Below are 19,813 nucleotides of genomic sequence, written 5' to 3' on the forward strand. Positions count from 1 at the left end.
AAGGAGGTGGGGCTAGATTAAAGTAGATGACTTGAAGATGTATATTCAGACAAAACAGAAAACAACAGACAGCACAGAGCTTTTATTAAAAAAGATTACAGATTAAGAAACAAGATGTCGGGTCTTGGAGGAATCAAGTGTCTGGTGTTTTTGGTTGGAATAATCTTACAGGTACAAACTTTAATGTATTAACTTTTATTTCTCTATATACTTGCATTCAAATATAAAAAAGTGGAAACTGTGATTTTTTTATGTAATAAAATAGAAATGCTTTAAATTATGCTGTCAAACATACTGTATGTTTAGGGTTTAATTTTACACATTGAGAATGTGTGTAAAATAATAACTATACTGAAATAATAATAATAATTGAGAATATAAAATGAAGTGAAATGCTTACATATCTAAGGCATCTTTTTGTTTATTGTTTTGTTTACAGGCATCAGGTACTGCTCTCCTCGACCAAACCTATCTACCGTATATAAATTCACCATACTTATTTAAGGCAATGTTTTGCTTTACACAATATTTTAGAAATGGAAAATTTTCAGTTTCTTCCCTTTTTTTCATAATATCTCTCAGGCAGCCCAATGACGGTGAGTGTTTTCACGATGACATCCAAGAGTGCCGTTGTCCGCTGGAGCAGATATGAAGGTGCGCTGTCTTACAGAGTAACAGCTTCTCTACCTAACTCTCAAGTCCCTGTGGTCTTCGCCAGCTTCGGACAGAACACCATCATGGGCTCGGTTAATTCATTGAACCCTAACACTGCGTACACCTTTCGTGTGGAAGCCTTGGGAAACTTTATGAATCTGCTGGCAGATGCCACTGTGGATGGATCTACTGGTATGTACCTGAGATGTGTGAGAACTTTCTAAACTGATGACACCCCAAGATCTACAAAATAATAATTTGACACATTTTAAATGAGCTGTTTGGTTCCTATTTAATTGTAGTAAGACGGGTCACACTGCATTAAGTGATTTTCACATATGCTCTGTGTGTTTAGCTCCTGACGTGCCCACCATTCAGACGGCCTCCTCCAAAGAAAGCCAGAAAATTACAGTGGAGTTCTCCACAGTCCCTGGCGCAACTTCCTACATCCTGCGAGCCGAGACCAGCGATGGCTCTTTCTTCTCGGAGACCCCGGTACCGAGCTCTCCGGGGACTGTCACCGACCTGCAGCCTTACACAGACTACACTCTCAGTGTCATGTCTGTCAACAGTGCAGGCAGGAGCCAGCCATCCATCTCCGTGGAAGCAAAGACAGGTACATTTCTCCCCTTTCTCCACCCTCATTGACCCCGAGGCCAAAGAAATGATCCATTCATGCAGGGACAGAGTTGGCTATTCTCTATCCCTCGGCCAGTGCGGTAACCTTATCTTCTATTTGAGGTTAAAGAGGAACGATCGGCATAGGTCACATAGCCGATCTCAGGGGCTTGACTTTTAGCAGCTTGTGAAGTAGGTTTCTCCCACATCTAACTGTAAGTAACGTTATCCGGCTTTGCTCTGCAGGCAAAATATGAGACGTCGAATCGTGACAAAAGAGCTGAGAAAACATTTCTTCCGTTTCTCCGGTGATAGCCCACAGCAGTTTTGCGTTTTTGTCAGGGAGCACGCTGAGAAGGTCACACAGGAACAAACAGGAGAATTGCTCAGAATCACTTACAAACGTGGCAGAATTACGTCATGATGTGGTTCATAAAAGTACAATGGGATGGCATAGTTTTTTCAAACACTTGAGCAATCTGAGATGACAACAATTAGGACAGATTAGAAAGTGGTAAATAAAACCACTTTTAAGGAATGTACTTTTCTAAATCTCTTGAACAAGAATCTAATGTGATATCCAATAAGGTCTGATCGTTTAGGGTTCATGCATCAGCAAATATCTTTTTTTGTGTCCACAAACCTGGTCACATAGCAGCTTTGTGCCTGATTATTCATCATCATCATCTTTTCTGCTTTTTCTTTACAGTCCTCCCTGCTCCTCAGTTCAACACCAGTTCACCCAGTAACAGCAGTATCCTGGTGAAGTGGGATCCAGTGAATCATGCTGTTCTCTACAGCCTCAGCATTGTCAGGGACGGCCCATACAGCCAAACCCGTCTCAATACTACCAACTCTCTGGTCACATTTGACAATACTATCGTGAACCTGGAGCCAGGGACCACTTACTGTATCAAGGGGAATGCCTGGAGTCCGGAGAACATCCCTGGAGATGACTTCAGTGTCTGCCAGATCACACGTGAGGACAAATGAGAAACATTTACACTAGCAATAGAGCTCAAGAGTATCGTTTTAAATCCACCCACTGGTTTTCTCTTTAGATGATTGAGGTGATTAGACATCTTAAACATCAGGGCCTGTATTCACAAGACATTTTAGGAGTTCTCCTAAATAGCAGGAAAAGTTCTTAGCTAAAAGTTTCTTCCTAAAACCTATTCACAAAGCTGCTGAGAGCAACCTTAACTAAAGAATGCTAAGAGAAAGGGTGGGGTTGACCTAAAATTACTAACTATGGCCACATGTGATATGGCTGAATGAGTCTCTGTGAGTGATTTAAGATCAGAGGTGTAAAGTACTTGAGTAATTTTACTTGATTACTGTACTTAAGTATTATTTTTGGGGATTTTTACTTTACTTGAGTACAAATAAAAATCAGTACTTTTACTTTTACTTAATTACATTTTTTAAAGAAAAAAAGTACTTTTTACTCCTTACAATTTTATTTACAGTCAAAAAGTACTTCTATTTTAGAGATCTATTTTTGCTTGCTCTGTCAAACCAAATGAATTGCGCTGATGGTCAGTTTAATTGAAATTATTCTGGAGCCTTTGGACCACACTAAGGAACTGGCCAACAGTTCATCTTATGATGAAGATTTTTTGCTTCTTTGAAATCGACAACACATGAAGTGTGACACGTTTCCTGCTGTTAGCAGCCTCTATCAAGACTAATACCTTGTTCACACTGTCAGTCCAAATTTTGGTGCATATCTAATTTGACAGACTCACTGTCCACATTGTGTTTCACAACTGTTCAGATCCGATCTGTTCATCCTGTAGTCGTTTTCCGGATTATCTGCACTGTTTCTATGGCAATGACGTCGCACTGGCATGACAATCTGCCTCGACGTCTGACGTGTTTTATGTGAAATGACAGCATGACGTAACTGAAAAAGCTACACAAATGCGATCAGGACGGTAAGACTGAAATGGATTTCAAACCACCTCTGGATGTAGCCTGAAACGGATTAGAAAAACAGATTTCATGTGGTTTTTAGCCGTTCACCGTTCTAAATGTGATTGGATTCCTATTGGATATGCACCAAAAGGGGATTTGGACTTACAGTGTGAAAAAAGTTTAATACACCTTATCCTGCATCGGCTGGATAGAGCTTGAAATTTAAGTTAAGTTCGAGGTTTTACAATTTTGAGTAGCATGTTGCATACTAAAATTCATTGTCACGGATCTCTGCATTTTTCTGTGTCTGTACCACAGACTTTCTTTTCCGTGTCAGTTTCACGTATTGGTTACTCAATTGTTTTTCCTATTTTCTTACAATTTTCCCGTGGGTTTGGGTTTAGAACGACTTTCTGTAACATAAAATGACATCCAAACCCAACCCTAACATCAGGCGACAATTGTTTAAAAGTATGGAAAAAATAGTATAAACCAATAGTTAAAGTGACATCCTAACCCAAACCCCAAATCTAACCCCAAATCTAACCCCAAACCCACGTGAAAATGGTTTAAAAATAAGAAAAACAATTGAGTAATCAATACGTGAAACTGACACGTAAAAGAAAGTCCGTGGGACAGACAGGGAAAAATGCGGAGATCCGTGACAATGACACGGATAAATGAGCAAAACATTCTGTGACTATACCACTGAACTTTGTGAGATCATGTTGGAAATTATGTAGTAGTCTTATAGTTTGATAATGAAATACAATTAAATACAAACAGTTGTAAAGGATAAAACCTTTTATGTGGTTCATTCACTTAATGTTTTTAGAGAAAGCTTAAACATGAATCTCTCGTTTTCCTTTTTCCGGTTACTTTTACTTTTTTAATACTCAAGTACAATTTTAATGTGGTACTTTTTACTTTTACTCAAGTATAATTCTGGCCAGATACTTTTACTTTTAATTGAGTAAAATTTACACTCAGTACTTGTACTTTCACTTGAGTAAAATTTTTGAGTACTTTTTACACCTCTGTTTAAGATAACACATATATCATAGAAAGTACCATGATAGCATATTCCAATAAAGATTTTAAAGGTATAACGGAAGATTTTCCCGAATTTTAGAAAAGAACCGCCCTCTCCACTTAAAAAAAAATGCAATTGCGCAACACTCCACCTGCTCCCAAGAGGAAACGCCTATTAAAGTGTGCAAGAGAGAGAATGCACAAGCCTAGATCTTTTTTTTGCTCTTTTACAAGTTGCTGTCGGCTCGGCATGGCTCATACATTGAGATGTTTACTGTGTGTGCAGTTCGTGACTTGTGCCAGGGCTAGCATCGCTAATTTATACTAGCAGTGATTTTAAATGGATTTCTCCAAAAAGCATGACAAACTTTACCTGTCGAGTAGAAACTTCGCAACTGAGACATCAGTGGGAAGCCCAACCTGTGCTTTTAGTGCACACCAGTGTGAATATATCCTTCCAAAAACACTCTGGTTTTGTTTCTTTCTTCACAAGTCTTTATCTTCTTGTCATACAATTCGTAGACACTTTTTCACTTGCGACCCTCAGACATTTTGAAAAAACACGGTGAAAACGCGAGCTTCAATGAATGGCTGAAACCGTATAGCTTACCACACATATACACCGGAAAGTGTGCATGTGCAGAAAGGGAACCTAGGGACGAGCATGTACGACGGCTTTACAGAAACATATCACCAGAATGATTGACAACGGGGATGACCAATAGTCTTGATGATCCACCTGGAAAAAGAAAACCGCTATACCTTTAAAATAATTTTTTTTAAAGATTGTAAAGTGTAGGCTATGTATTAATAATTATTAGTAAATGTTAATTTAATTTACATTCTCTTTTATGTCGTACATTCCATAACAAAGCATGGCAGTGATGAGCGGGTCAATGTATAAACAACCCGCACCTGACCAACATTTTCAACTAACCCGTCTGCAACTCTGACCGCAAAAATATTAAAAATAAATATTGTACCCGACCCGCTCCCTGGCCCACATTTTTTAAAAGTAGTAATTAAAATAGTTAATGGGCATCTTTATTTCAAATGATCCGACCGACTGCGACCCAAATATCATTAAAAATATTTTTGGATGACTCGTACCCACGGGTAACTCATTTTGGATCAACCCGCGCATCGCTGCAGTAGGGTGCTGTAAAATGGCAATTGGTATTCTATTTAGAATTTATTATTATGAACATCAGCTTTGGGTCACATCACCATACATAAAATATACCCCCACTTTTAAAATTTCTGGTTTGCCCCTGGACGCTCGGCAAGCTGCAGCCAGTTGAAAATACTTCAACTTTTCAGCATGCCGCTTTGGTAAGCCCATTGGGAGAAAAGCGGCACAGTCGCATTTTGCGCTTGGTTTTATATGCGAAATGTATACCGCCCATAAGACATGCATTCAAACATAAAAAAAACTGGATACAGTTTACAGCTGTTACTTCTTGCCTAACTTGTACATGAAAATAAGCCATTTTAGGATTGTTTGTGATTTGGTCTTGCAGTGTAAAAAATCAACATGGATTTTTATGTTAGTTTAACTTAACAAATTAAGTCAAATAATTTCAACTTGTTTTTATAAGTTATGTCTTACAACTTATCACAAGTCCAAACTTAAAATAGCAGGTTGAATTGACTTGCAAAAGCTTTGTGCTGCATTTGGGGCCAATCACACCAAACACGTTTTAAACGCTTGGAAACGCAAGACCCACCGCACTGCCATTTTTTGGTCACTTTAAAAAAAGAGCTGTGCCATGCAGCTTTTTATATTGCTAGGCAACCCTGAGGCGGTCTGCGTTTACATTGGACTTGGAGATTTGTCAGGTTTCTCGCAGGCAGTGACGTCATCGCCTATAGTACATAACAGTCGATCAAAAAGCAGATGGCATATCTGTCTTAAGCTATATTGTTTTATCTCTTTTCGTGTCTCCAGAACCTGTAAATATAACATCAGTTTTTATTTTCGCAGTTTCTCTGCCAACTGCTTTAGTAGAGCGGAGACTTTTATGCGTTACTTTGCGCTTACTTCCGCGTCTGACATTTTTCTTTCACACGCAGAGACATGCGCACATGGACAAAACCGTGAAAAAGCCGGTTAAGGTGTTTACATGCCATGCGAAATCGGGGTAATGAGCAAAAAAATTCCTGTGCCGATCGGCTTTTGCTTACGCCGCTTATGGGCTTTCCCCGATTAAAGTGCATTACATTACATTACACTTCCCTCACCACAACGGAAGGCCCGCCTCTCCCCTCATTCAATTGGACAATGGAAAGACGCAAATGACGTCGGGCGCTTTTCAACGTTTCTTCAAAAACATGTGCTGCTGCATGCGGCGAAAAACGCAAGGCGTTCAGCACACATAAACAGCGCACATAGCGCTCCCGGTCCATAGAAAATCGTTCAAAAAAGGTGCCTGTAACTGCCATAAATGCTTTGGTGTGATCGGCCCCATACAGTGCTTTGGAGTTCTCTTGACTACCCCTAACTTTTCAGATGTAGGAGCTAGTTTTGAAAATTAGTTTGTGAATATGGTGTCATGCATAATAATCAGAGAGAGAGAGAGAGAGAGAGAGAGAGAGAGAGAGAGAGAGAGAGAGAGAGAGAGAGAGAGAGGAGAGAGAGAGAGAGAGAGAGAGAGAGAGAGAGAGAGACTTTGACTTTTGATCCCCTTTATTACAAAAACGAGGTTCAATTAAATATTAAATAGAGTTAAGAGCATTGTAGTTAAAAAAACAACTATGCAAAATAACAAAATACAATAGCAACAACAACAAGATATCACAGTTAAATGTACATTTGCAAACAACCATTGATGTCAGTTTCACATATGCACTGATTGAATCCCCAGATATAATTAAAAGTCTCTAGGTCTTTAACCAGGTTATAATAGGCATATTCCACTTTTAACCTTGATTTAATTAAACCTTTTAGAATTGCCATCACATCAGTTGACCCATCATTATTAATCTTACTTTTGCGTGAGACCCAAATTCCCATTTTTGCTTGGCCAAATAAAAAGTTAAGTAAAACATGGATCTGTTTTCTGTTCTTATTATATTTTGGCCCATAAATGAAAAGTGTAGGTGAAAATGTCTCTCCTAAAACTGCACACCATTCTTCCAATTGAGAAAGCAATGGCCCAAGCCTCCCACATTGAAAAAATAAATGAAAAACAGTTTCAGTAGTTCCGCAAAACGGACAACCCTCCTGTACTTGGGGATCAATGTGTGCTCTATGTCTGTTTGTAGCTATTAACCCATGCACAATTCTCCACTGAAGGTCTCCAGACCTTTTTTCAATTGGAGGTTTGTACAGGGTCCTCCAGCTACCTTTGGGGGAAAAACCTGGTCCTAAGAACTCCTGCCATTTCGATTCCTTTATCCCTTCCAGGCTACGAATGTGTGAAACTTTCACACAAGTGATGTACAGTGCCTTTTTCCCTGCTTGGCTAAAAAGGTCCAGTTCAGGTATTTTAAAAGTCAGCAAGGCCCCCTCTTTTTCTTCAAAATCTTCTATGGCAGGGGATATCCTTAGTTCAGGGAAAACAGAACTCATATCCTCATGAGTAGCATCCAATGAGCATTTAAAATCCGCTGATAAACAATCCTGGATCTCCTTCACCAGCCTTTGCACCAGACGAATTGATCTGAACCCAAGCTTAGATGCCAAGATTTCAGCCGTCATCCACCCTTCCGATGTCAATAAATGTCCAATTTTTGTGATTTCTGCAGATACTAGAGCATTCTTCATTGAGGATGTTTTTAAAATCTCTAAGTCAAAAATAGAATTGTTCAGCAAAGGTTCTTCTTTAGACCAAAGTCCTTGCAACTCCATAGTGTCTCTTGTGATACTTAACGTCCTCCAGGCTTTCAGCACTGAATAGTAAAAAGAAGTCAGTCCAGACAAGTTAGCGTTTTGTATATCCATAAGAAAGAAATGTTTGTCTAGCCCCATTCCTCCTGCTCTCCTGAGGAGGCCACAAGCAACTCCAGACCAGCTTACATCTGTTCCATATAGAAGTCTTTTAGCTGTTTGGAGTCTGAAGGTCTTTATTCTACTTCTGATATCCACTAATCCATGTCCACCTTCTTGTCTAGGCAAAAACAACACAGGTGCTTTTACCCAGTGCTGTCCAGTCCAGAAAAAGTCTATTAAACGTTTCTGAATTCTTGATACCAAGTCTTCAGGCGGTTCCAGGATGATCATTTTATGCCATAGGGATGAGGCTATAAGGTTGTTGCAGACCAAAGCTCTTCCCCTATACGATAACTGGGGTAGCAGCCAAAGCCAGTGAGACAATCGAGCACACACCTTCTCCACCAAGCCCTCCCAATTCTGTCTCATATAGTCCTCCTTCCCTAAAAACACCCCTAAATACTTAAAACCAGCTCTTCCCCATTGTAAGTTACCTGGAAGGTTTGGAGTATTGTGGTCTAAACCACACCACAAAGCGGCACTTTTGGCCCAGTTTACTTTGGCAGAAGAAGCTTTACCATAATTCACTAAAATCTCTTTTACAACCTGAACATCCTTATCATTTCTTAAAACAACAGAAATATCATCGGCATATGCTGAAACTTTTATACAGTCATTAGAGCTTAACTCTTGCACCTTCAATCCCATTAATTTCTCTCTTAATTTGCATAGAAGAGGTTCAATAGCTAAACTATAAAGCTGACCAGAGAGTGGGCACCCTTGTCGTATTCCCCTCTGCACCTTAACAGGGACACTAAGGCCACCTGCTATCTTTACCATACATGTGGCCTCATTGTACAACAACTTTACCATATTTATAAAATTCTCCCCAAAACCAAAAGCCTCCAATACTTTAAAAAGATACTCATGATCTACGCGATCAAAGGCTTTTTCTTGGTCGAGTGATAAAATTCCCACATTAATATTGTTACCCAAAGCATAATCAATCACATCACGCATTAAATGCAAATTGTCAGAGATACATCTGTCTTTTATACAATAGGACTGATCCTTATGTATAAGTTTATACAGTATTTTGTTTAGTCTATTAGCGAGACACTTTGATAAAAGTTTATATTCGGAACACAGAATAGCCACAGGTCTCCAGCTCTTTAACAGTGTAAGATCACCTTTTTTCGGTAGTAAAGTCAAGATTGCCCGTTGGCAACTTTTAGGTAAAAAACCTGTACGGATACATTCCTGCAGCACTTCAAAGAGATCCGTTCCAATTATTGACCAAAAATGTTTATAAAACTCGCCAGGAAGACCATCAATACCTGGGGTACGACCTGAAGAAAGTCCCGCTACCGCAGTACTTAGTTCCCCAAATGTAAATCCAGCTTCTAAACCTTGTTTATCATCGTCAGTTAAACTGGGAAGATCTTGTAAGAGTTCATTTTGGATTTGAATATCTATGTCCTCAGCTGAATATAAATGGGAGTAAAAGTCCACAGCTAATCTTCGCATTTCCATAGGATCAGATGTGCATTGTCCATTGTTGTTTTTCAGACTAAACATTTGATTCACTTGTTCATTCTTGCGTTCCAAGTTGAAAAAAAAAGAAGTGGGACCGTCCATATCTTTTAGTGATAAAAATCTATTTCTCACCAGAGTTCTTTTGACTTTTTCGTTTAAAACCGAGCTCAATTTCAGTCTTTTTTCAGTCCACTCATGTGTATTCACAGAAGGATCTCCCATCATGTTCTTTTCAATCTCAATGATTTCTCTTTCAAGACATGCTAAAGTCCGTTTCAAACACACATTTGAATAAGATGTATACTGCATACAGAATTCTCTTATGTGAACTTTCCCGACTTCCCACCAAAGGGTAATATTATCATATCTTTCTTTCTCAATTTTCCAAGTTTCCCACAAATGTTTAAAAGAATCACAGAAATCCTTGTCTTGCAATAGTTTAACATTAAAGTGCCAGTACGCACTTCTTTTTTTCTTAACAGTCATATTACAATCGACAGTGATTAGTTTGTGATCAGTAAAAGGTGTAGGGACAATAGCTGTATGTACAACTCTACTTTTCATATTTCTTGATAAATACAATCTGTCAAGGCGTGCTGCTGAAATAATTCCATCATGAACCTTTACCCAAGTGTATTGTTTTACCAAGGGATTGTTTTCTCTCCATATGTCAGTAAAATTAAAAGTTTTAATAACATTTGCTAGTACTGTGGGTGACTGAAAATGGGGTTCTTCTCCGTTTCTATCCAGTACGGAGTTAAGTGTACAGTTCCAGTCCCCACCTAGAAATATTAACTCACTTTCTTGTTGTTGTCTTAAAAATACATTTAGCTTATTAAAAATGTGTATTCTGTCAGCCCCTATATTAGGTGCATATATGTTCACAAACACAAATAAAACCCCATTTAAATCGACCTTAACTGCTAAACATCTTCCTGGTTCAATTTCTTTTTTATAAAGAACTTTAGCTTTTGTGGCTGGGGAAAATAGAATTGCAGTTCCTGCACTTAAATTAGTCCCGTGCGAGTAAACACATTCATTCCTCCACCACATTTTCAAGTCAACTTCATTATTTACGTCACTGTGAGTTTCTTCTAGGAAAATCACATCAAGGTTTTTCAACCTGATAAATTCTAGAATCGTGTCAGCCTTTCTCCTATCCCTCATCCCATTAACATTTAGAGATCCCACATGTAAGGTTTCCATAAGGGGAAAAGAGAGGAGAAAAAGAACAATCAAGAAGAAAAGTGTATTGCCCATTATTATTAATTAAATTTTCCTTTCTTCGCTTTCCCTTTTCCAGTTTTACATATTTTCCGTATATCAGTTAAATGCTTCTTCAGTCTAAAACGTTTCTGCTGTGATAATTCGTCATAGCTGCAACTTTTTCTTGCCCATGTAACAGAGGAGATAAATTTATCCAAATCTGGAAAAAATTCTCTCACTTCTGTAGTTTTACCTTTGGTCTCATCTAAAAAAGCATTAATTTGAGCCACACTATACAAATCTTCTGTCACCACTTTAGACATCTCTGACCCTTCAGACCACTGCCCATCATCTCTCATGCTATCCTCAGTACATTGAGACAGTCCATCTAAATCATCTACTGAGTATTGCTCTCCTGTTTGTACATCAGTTTGAGTTACAGTCTCATTTTCGTTAACATCATCAACTATATCATTTGTATGCATAGCAACAGCAACACTACATCCAGCCTGGTCTCTACTGTCAGTCTCATCATCCACACCAGCATCGCTTTCACTCACCTCGTTGTGCCCGTAGACTTCCTCTAAAGACCTTTTGCTTTGCTTCTTTGTTGCTTGTTTCTTTTGTGTTACTGTATTCTCCACAGCATCAATAGTGTCGTTATGATGAGATGGTCCGCTTTCAGTTATGTTGGCAGGCAATTGTTGTTCATCATTCACTTTCTTATTGGGGCACGAAAAGCGTTTATGGCCTATATGTCCGCATTCAAAGCACCTCAAATTATCGGTACTTGCGTACACCATATACGAATCATCTCCGTGATTTACACGGAACGAAATCTCCAATGTGCGTTCTGATGAAGTCAGGAACATTAGTACTTGTCGCCTGAACGACATAACGTGTTTAAGATCCGTACTTTTACATCCTAAAGGGATGTTTCTGACAGGGCTTGCGATCTTGCCATATCGAGTTAATTCTTTAACGATAGTATCATTTGATACAAAAGGCGGTACGTTTGAAATAGTGACTTTAGTCGACGGAGCCGATAGAGGAGTCACGGGCACAAACGTTTCCTTAATCCACAAACCATTTTCAGTTACTTGGCTTACTAACTGCTCTGATGTTAAAAACACGACAACAGCTTTATTCATTCGTGATGCTGAGAGAATATTGTCATATCCGACAATTTCCCCCACCACCACGAGTACATCTTCGACACTGACGCCAAGTTCAGGCACACACCTGCATCCATTACGCAGAGACATGGCTGAGGCCATATCGGCACGCGGCTCGCGACACACAGCCGCGAGCCTAACCGTGCTTAATAACCAGTTACTGTTAAAACTATTGATTCTAATCCAGAGAGGGAAAAAATTAGAAAATACTTCCAGAAAACAACCTTGAAATCCTACGCTCAATCTAACCAGCACGCTCCGCTCGCCCCACTACACACACACACATGCGCAGGCAGAGAGAGAGAGAGAGAGAGAGGTCAAATAAAATCGGGACATTTGCATACATTAAAAAATTTACACTGAGTAATGAGTCACATTTTGTTTCTACACAGGTCCTCCTCTTGTGATACGGATACGGATAGAAATATGGGGTGTGGTAATTGTAGTGGAATTGGTGTTACGTACTATTATGGTGTCATGGGAACGGTCTCAAGGTGCAGAGCAGTATGTGGCCTCAAGTTCACTCGGACAAAACTGCACTACATCCAGTAACTCCTGCGCTATCCCTGTGAGTTGTGGAGAAACACATCTGGTCAAAGTGACCGCTATCAACCAAGCCGGACCAAGTGTCCCCTCAGAGCCAGTACAGTTTATTTCATGTGAGTAAACATATTCACAGGTTTACAAGATAAACTACTCCTTTTAATGTAGTGTGTGTACATACTATATAACATTGCAAAACTTTCATTTCAGTCCATTCAGACTAATCAGAGGTTTGTTAAAGGAACAGTATGTAGGATTGTGGCTAAAACTGGTACTCAACTGGTATCACACAACTGGTGGCCAATACACAAAATGACAACATAAACATCAGTTGAGGGCTGCAACTCCACTTTTTAAATGACAATATCCTGGCCAGACCACTGTTGTCAGTGATAAGTATTTGAAATGAAAATGATTTCTTAATGTCTAGTGACATATCAGGGCCATTTTATGATTAATTGATATACATTTCTTACATACTGTTCCTTTAAACCAAAAAATCATCTCATTTAAATTACACAACAGACATTAGCATAATCTAAGCACACTTTTAATATTTGTCAAATTACCATTTTTACGGCCAGCTTTTCCTAAAGAGCATGTTTTCATCAACTGGTTGATAATCATTAATAAAATGCTTTATACTACACTCACTGGCAGATTCATCTGTTGTGTTTTAGTCCCCTGCCCCCCACAGCCCATCTGGGTGGAGGAGACGGTGGCTGGTAACTGCTCCGTCATGTGGAACGCTGTTCCTAACGCTGAGATCTACACCACGTTCATCAAGAGTGATGACGGCATAGAGAAGATGATCAACTCCAGTCAGACCTCCTGTAACTTCACCTGTCGCTGTGGTTATACGTACATCATAACTGTATTCGCACATAACCAGGCCGGCTCTAGTCCACCGGGTCCTGTTCTCAACTACACCACCTGTAAGATTCTTAACATTTAACCTGTTGCGTTTGGGGTCCAAATCTCATGCAGAAAGTAATGAAGACAGTTAAATAAGGCAGTGTTTGTTTTTTTAACCACCTGACACTTAAAACAAATAACAAATCTTTTATAATGCATTTAATGCATAAATCCTAATTCCCACAGTGCCTTGCTGTCCAGAGACTACATCAATTTCCCTTGAGTCCTGGGAGACACTGAAGATCGAATGGTCTCCTGTACGTGGAGCGGATCTGTATGAGACTCGGGCTGTGGATACGTCTGAGGTGATTCTGTGTAATGACACGGCACCCATGTGTGCCCTCTCTGACCTCACATGCAACAGCAGGTACAGTGTAGTGGTCCTACCATGCAACGACCTCCGCGGATGTAACCTCACCTGCAGCCCACAAACACATGAAACAGGTAAAACCACTTATATACACAAACACGTTTACTGGATCTGTATATTTGACAAAAGTGTGTAATCTCTCCTTTCTTTCAAAAGCTCCGTGCATGCCTGAGAACATCCAGGTAAGTCAGAGTAACAGCTCCGGTGTGTTGGTTTCCTGGACTTCATCTAACACAGCTGCCAACTACAACATCAGTGTGATTGGCTCAGTGGGTGACATACACAGCTGCCAATCAAATGGCACTTCCTGTCTGGTGCCCAATCTGCCCTGTGGTTCAGTCTATGAAGTCAGTGCTATTGCATACACCACAGCCGGACAGAGCATGCCTAGTTACACCGTTCCACTAGAAACAGGTTAGGTTTCCTTAAAGGTGTCAATCTTACTGCTAGATGCCACTTAAAATCTACACTACTTTAATGTTTTTGCTTTCCTTTAAGGTCACTTTTGATGTTTTAATGTTAGCTTCTTTGCCTTGTAAGGCCCTGTCCCAAATGGCACACTTAATGTGGACTTTAGGTCTCGTGGCCTTAAATTGCGTGTGCTCGCTTAGTCTACGAGTCCGTAGGGTGTCCCATCTGTCATTTTTATGCTTTGAAGTGTGCTCATCAGCGCCTCCTTTGCCCCCTTGATGCGGTCTTCAGCGAAGTCGCACTGCAGCAGGCTTCGCTCACTTTACCAACCCAGAAGTCCTTGCGAAAGAGCAATCAGACCAATCAGAGGACGGAAGGGAGGAGTTCACACTGACGGACAACTTCTCTACCTACAGTATTTCCGGTGTGACACTCGAGTCTGTCCCAAAATACGACTCCGGTGCACCCACGTGGACTCGCATCGAGGGTCCCTAAAGTCTGGACTACATGATGTCATCAAAGTGTGGACTCAGAGGAGGACCACAAGTCCGGAGTGTGCCATTTGGGGCAGGGCCTAAGACGCATTTGAATCTGCAGGCAGTAGAGAGCATAGCAGCTAATGTTTAGCCTAATAGTCTATAATGCACTATATTTGTATTTTCAGCACCTTGTTGCCCAGCAAGCCTTCAGGTGAGCCAGGTGACCCAGGCCGTGAGCAACGTCACCTGGTCAGCTGCCACTGGAGCGCAGACCTACATTGTCACCCTCTCTTCGGCACGGGGCAATGCACAGTGTCACACTATGGATACTGACTGTTTGATGGGATGCATCACCTGTGGCACGAATTACACTGTCTCTCTGGAAGCCATCAGTCGTACTGGACACAAGTCGGAGTGCACGTATCACGGCTTCTCTACCAGTACGTGTTCATCACTGACCTTTTTAAATGCATAATATCCACAATATGTGCCCTTTAATAATGAATTATCACATATATACACACACAGTTTCTGCTGTTAAAACACTAAATACAATGCAAGAGTTTCATGCCATTTTCTCTTTGTCTCTGGAGGTGAGTGTTGTCCAATGGGAATTCGGCTTTTCAGAGGAACCAATAACACACTGCGTGTGCGATGGAGGTCCAACAACGTCCTGTCCAACTACACGGCAGAAGTAACTGGAAGCCAAAGCACCCACGTGTGCAATCCACAACCCGGCAGCAACATGTGTGATGTGTTAGAGATAGTGTGTGGTCAAGTGTACTCGGTGGTCGTCGCCCCGTTGCATAAAGATGGAACCAAGGTCCAGTTCTGTTCAAAGAGAATGTATTCAGGTAATGTTTGATGGCACCAGATTTTCTGAACGCTCAAGTCACTTTTAAAGGCACAATAAGTTATTTTCAACACTAGAGGTCACTAAACAACAACAGCAGTGCAACTTGATGAGAGCATGAAACGGTGGGAGTTGACCTTCATTGTCGATCTAACAAGACTCACAAACCATTTTCATGGATGATGGAATGAAATTAAGTTTTATAACCATTACATAGAAGCAACATCAGGCTGGCATGCATGCTAGACACACATACGGCACTGTGCATATTAATAGGCTTTATGCCCAGCTGCACTACTTCCGGAACTTCAGCCAGCTCCTTGTTTCCTGTCTGCCATTATTGGACCAATCCAGGTGTGTCTGATTATTGTTGTTGAGACTACTGAGGTCAGGCACACCTGGATTAATCAGTTTGTCCAATAATGGCAGACAGGAAACAATGATCTGGCTGAAGTTCAGGAAGTAGTGCAGCTCTGCATAAAGCATATTGGTTTATGACCTGTGATTTCATTAGGTTTGTTTTTAAATCACTTTCGTGATATTTTGATGTCACAAGCCAAATGGTTGGAGCAGTGCCACATGAACACACCAGAAGCAAAAGCAGAAACCATTGACAAGCGCTCCTTTAAAAAGAGGCGGAGCAAGTTAAAACTGTGAATTCTCTAAATTCAAACATTAAAAATATTTGGTATAAGTACTTATGTGAACAAAATATTGAATACTGTGCTTAAAGCAGACATATCATGCTTTTAAATCTGTCCTTTTTACATATAAATCATCTATTTGTGGTCTATGTAAAGCGAAACTGCAATGCTTGGGTGTGAATTCCTCATTATTATAGCCCCACAGGCCCCCTTTCTACCCCTTTTCTGATTTGCATCTGAGAGCAACTCGTTTTGGTACTGTCTTTTTAAATGCACGTCATACCCTGCCCCCTCTCCAGGTTGCAGAGGTGACACTCGGTTAAACTCCACCCCGTTCAGCCATTTTTGTAGTTTTATAGCAGAGATACGATTATCTAGCGGCACAGAAACTTTTTATTCACTCGTTATTCACAAAATGTCAACAACGGAAGACTTGTCCATCCAGCCTTACATGTTCGAGCCAGAGTCGGAAATGGAGCGAGATGAAAATAAAGACGACGAACCTGCAGAACAACGTCTTCATATGGAGGTATCGCAATGTGTGTTAATGCAGTTTGTCAAACCGAAGGCTGCAGCCTCCGGAGGTCGCATTTCTATTCTGCATACGTCATCAAGGCTGTCTTATTTCAGAATATTAACACTTATAAAGTTGACTATTATTCTTAGTTTACTGTAAGTTGTTGTAATATGCTATAACTTAATCCCGGGTTGATGACGACATGCGACATGCAGGCTGCAGCCTTCGGACTGAGAAACAGCACTGCTAAATCATTGACCACCGTGTACTTTACTGTTTTTAAAGTTATTTACAGCTTACCGAAGTGCTCTGCTCGTCGTCTCCAAAGATAGAAGTAATTGACCCTTCAATCAGACGAAGTCTATCTGCAAATCCTACTTTATACTGGTTGAGGTTGGTGAAATAGTTATCCTTGAACTGCTTCGCGCACAAAAAAATGACATTTCCGTGAAAAATAAAACTCAACCAGGCACAGGTTCAACAACCGAACATTTTGATTTACTCTCTCGTAACTTCTGCATCCTTGAGCTTGGACTACAATATCGCAGCGAGAAATTGAAAATGGCGGATTGCTCGTAGTGTTGGGCTGGAAGTCGATGTCCTTATTTAGCAGTTCCGCTGCAAATACTGTGACGTAATTGTTCAAAAAACGTAATAGATAATAGAAAAATCAGAACAGGTTGGAAAATATGACCAAAACAGAATATAAAGATATCAACAAAGCACCTGAAGAGACTAATTTCAACTTGTATGTACTTCTAAACACTTCAAATATACAACAAAATGCATTTAAGAGCTAAGAAAGTGGATTTAGCATGATATGTCTCCTTTAAGATTTTTGGATATTGTGCCTTTAAAAATTTGTTTTGTCTTTGTATTAGCAGAAAACATTTCACTGGATTACTTCAAATGTACTGCTACCTCTAGTAATGTCAGTCATTAAAGGAAAACCACAGTTTTTCAATATTTTACAATGTTCTTACCTCAACTTAGACGAATAAATATATACTTTTATTATTTCAATGTGTGCACTTAATCTTTGTACAGTGAGTCGTGAATGTGTTTAACATTTAGCCTTGCCCCATTCATTCCTTAGGATCCAAACAGGGATGAATTCAGAAACCACCAGACACGTCCAGGTTTTCCATATTTAATGTCTGTTACATGAGTAGTTACACTAGTAATTATTGTGGCACAAAATAAAATGTGGTGATTTTTAAAGCGGATAAAAAATGAGAACTATATTGTATGGCGTAAGAGCACTTAGTTTGCAGCACTTCAACCTCTGCGCAGTAATATTGACGGAAGTTTGAGCGAGAGTGGGAGGAGTCAGGAGTGATGATGTTACTGCGCGCTGAGGTCAAAGTGCTGCTAATTATCTGTATTAATTTGTCTAAATTGAGGTAAGAACATAGTAAAATATTGAAAACCGGTGATGTCGTCTTCTTTCTTTATTCTAATCAATGATAAAATTGATAATCCAGTATATCTAGCATTGCCTAATGTTTCTGCACTTTCTATATCTTTCAGTTTCATGTTTAGGCAGCGATGTAGGAATGGGTAAGACTTTCTTAGACTTTAAATGATTTTTATAAATTTCTTTAAATGCATTAAAAATGAGAATTAAAAATCTTCTTTTATTATCAGTGCTGTATAGAGGAAGAAGATAATGATCAGATGAGTGTCGTCCACACAATGAGGTATGGACAGTAAAATACACATCCCTCTCAGTAAAGTCATTATATTAAAACCCCAGATGAACCTTTCATGTGAGTGTCATATCACAGGTCTCTTTCTAGAAAAATGGCCCTCTTTAACTCTTAAACTTTCTTGCTAATCATAAAAAACTACAAAAACTATTGCAGTATTTTTTTTAAGTGTTTATAGTATGCTAAATGTATTTGTATTCCCTTAATTTGAATGTTTTTAAATATATTTTGTTGTATATAACAAGATCAATATATACTGTATACGATCATCAGTGTTGTATATAAATTTGCTATCTTTTTTTCTGTTGTACAGCTTTTGGTAATATTGGACTTTACAACCCCCCAAAACCTGGAAAGAATGAACAACACAATGACATCTCAGTTTATGAACTCACCGGTTTACAGTATGAATAATATAATTGAGTCAGGCCCAACACTGGGCAAATCACTACTGTTAATATATTTACAGTAAATTACTTTAAAGTAATATTTAGATCTATATGAGATGTCAATCAATAACAATTTTAAGAGTTTTGACTACAAGCGTTGCATATGAAAAATGATTGATAAGAGGAATTTGACAGGATCTGGACTTTTTTCTACTACTGGAATTAATAAAATTCTTTAATAAATATTTCTGATATAAGGTAGCTAAGTCTGATTTCTGAAGCGTTTACATTCACTCTGTCCTTTAAAACATCAGACACATACCCCCATTTCACAGACACTGCTTAAGCTTAGTCCTAGACTAAGACACGTGTCTTAAGCGGTCTCATCTGAAAATAACTTGCACTGACAGATCTTAAAATAAGCCATTTCCATTGATTTGTTTTAAGATACAAACCAGTAACATCTTTCTCTAATGCATGTTTATTAAAGATGCTTAAACAACTTAATTTTACTAAGGCCTAGTCCTGGCTTAAGCTAAGCCTTGTCTTTGAAACCGGGCCATAACGTCTTTACTTTGAAGAAAGTCAAAGTAACGACGGCCAAAAATAATTTGTCAAAAAGTGAAGCGTTAAATCTCAAGTTAAGAGACAGTCAATAGTAAACTTAAGCAGATTATTCCCCATATGTATGGTGCCTCTGAGGGAAATGTAGATCTAAATTAACTGTTTATTTGACTTCCCTTAGATGTTTGTAAAATGGATCATTTTGTAAGATGTGTTTCTTTGACAATAAAACACATTCACTGCATTAAAAATCATATTGTCTGTTTGATTTGTGCATCTTATTACAGAATAAGAAAAAGTGAAATGGTCAGAGCTGTTAACAGCTATTATTAGGCATTAAAGGACCCCTA

General features: G+C 39.4%; 1 protein-coding gene across 1 annotated transcript; it reads left to right on the forward strand.

Moving 5' to 3' along the window:
- Positions 1–584: 584 nt before the first annotated feature.
- On the forward strand, positions 585–19,588 carry LOC135775935 (fibronectin type III domain-containing protein 7-like). The gene is made up of 12 exons (XM_065286525.2): positions 585–846; positions 1,010–1,270; positions 1,982–2,251; positions 12,462–12,728; positions 13,293–13,547; positions 13,714–13,971; positions 14,054–14,311; positions 14,973–15,227; positions 15,381–15,641; positions 18,332–18,361; positions 18,449–18,501; positions 18,824–19,588. The coding sequence occupies exons 1-11, from the start codon at positions 591–593 to the stop codon at positions 18,469–18,471; spliced, it is 2,394 nt and encodes a 797-aa protein (XP_065142597.1). The 5' UTR covers positions 585–590; the 3' UTR covers positions 18,472–18,501; positions 18,824–19,588.
- The last annotated feature ends 225 nt before the right edge of the window (positions 19,589–19,813 follow it).

The sequence above is a fragment of the Paramisgurnus dabryanus genome, chromosome 21 (genome assembly GCF_030506205.2).
Source record: "Paramisgurnus dabryanus chromosome 21, PD_genome_1.1, whole genome shotgun sequence".
Lineage (NCBI taxonomy): Eukaryota > Metazoa > Chordata > Actinopteri > Cypriniformes > Cobitidae > Paramisgurnus > Paramisgurnus dabryanus.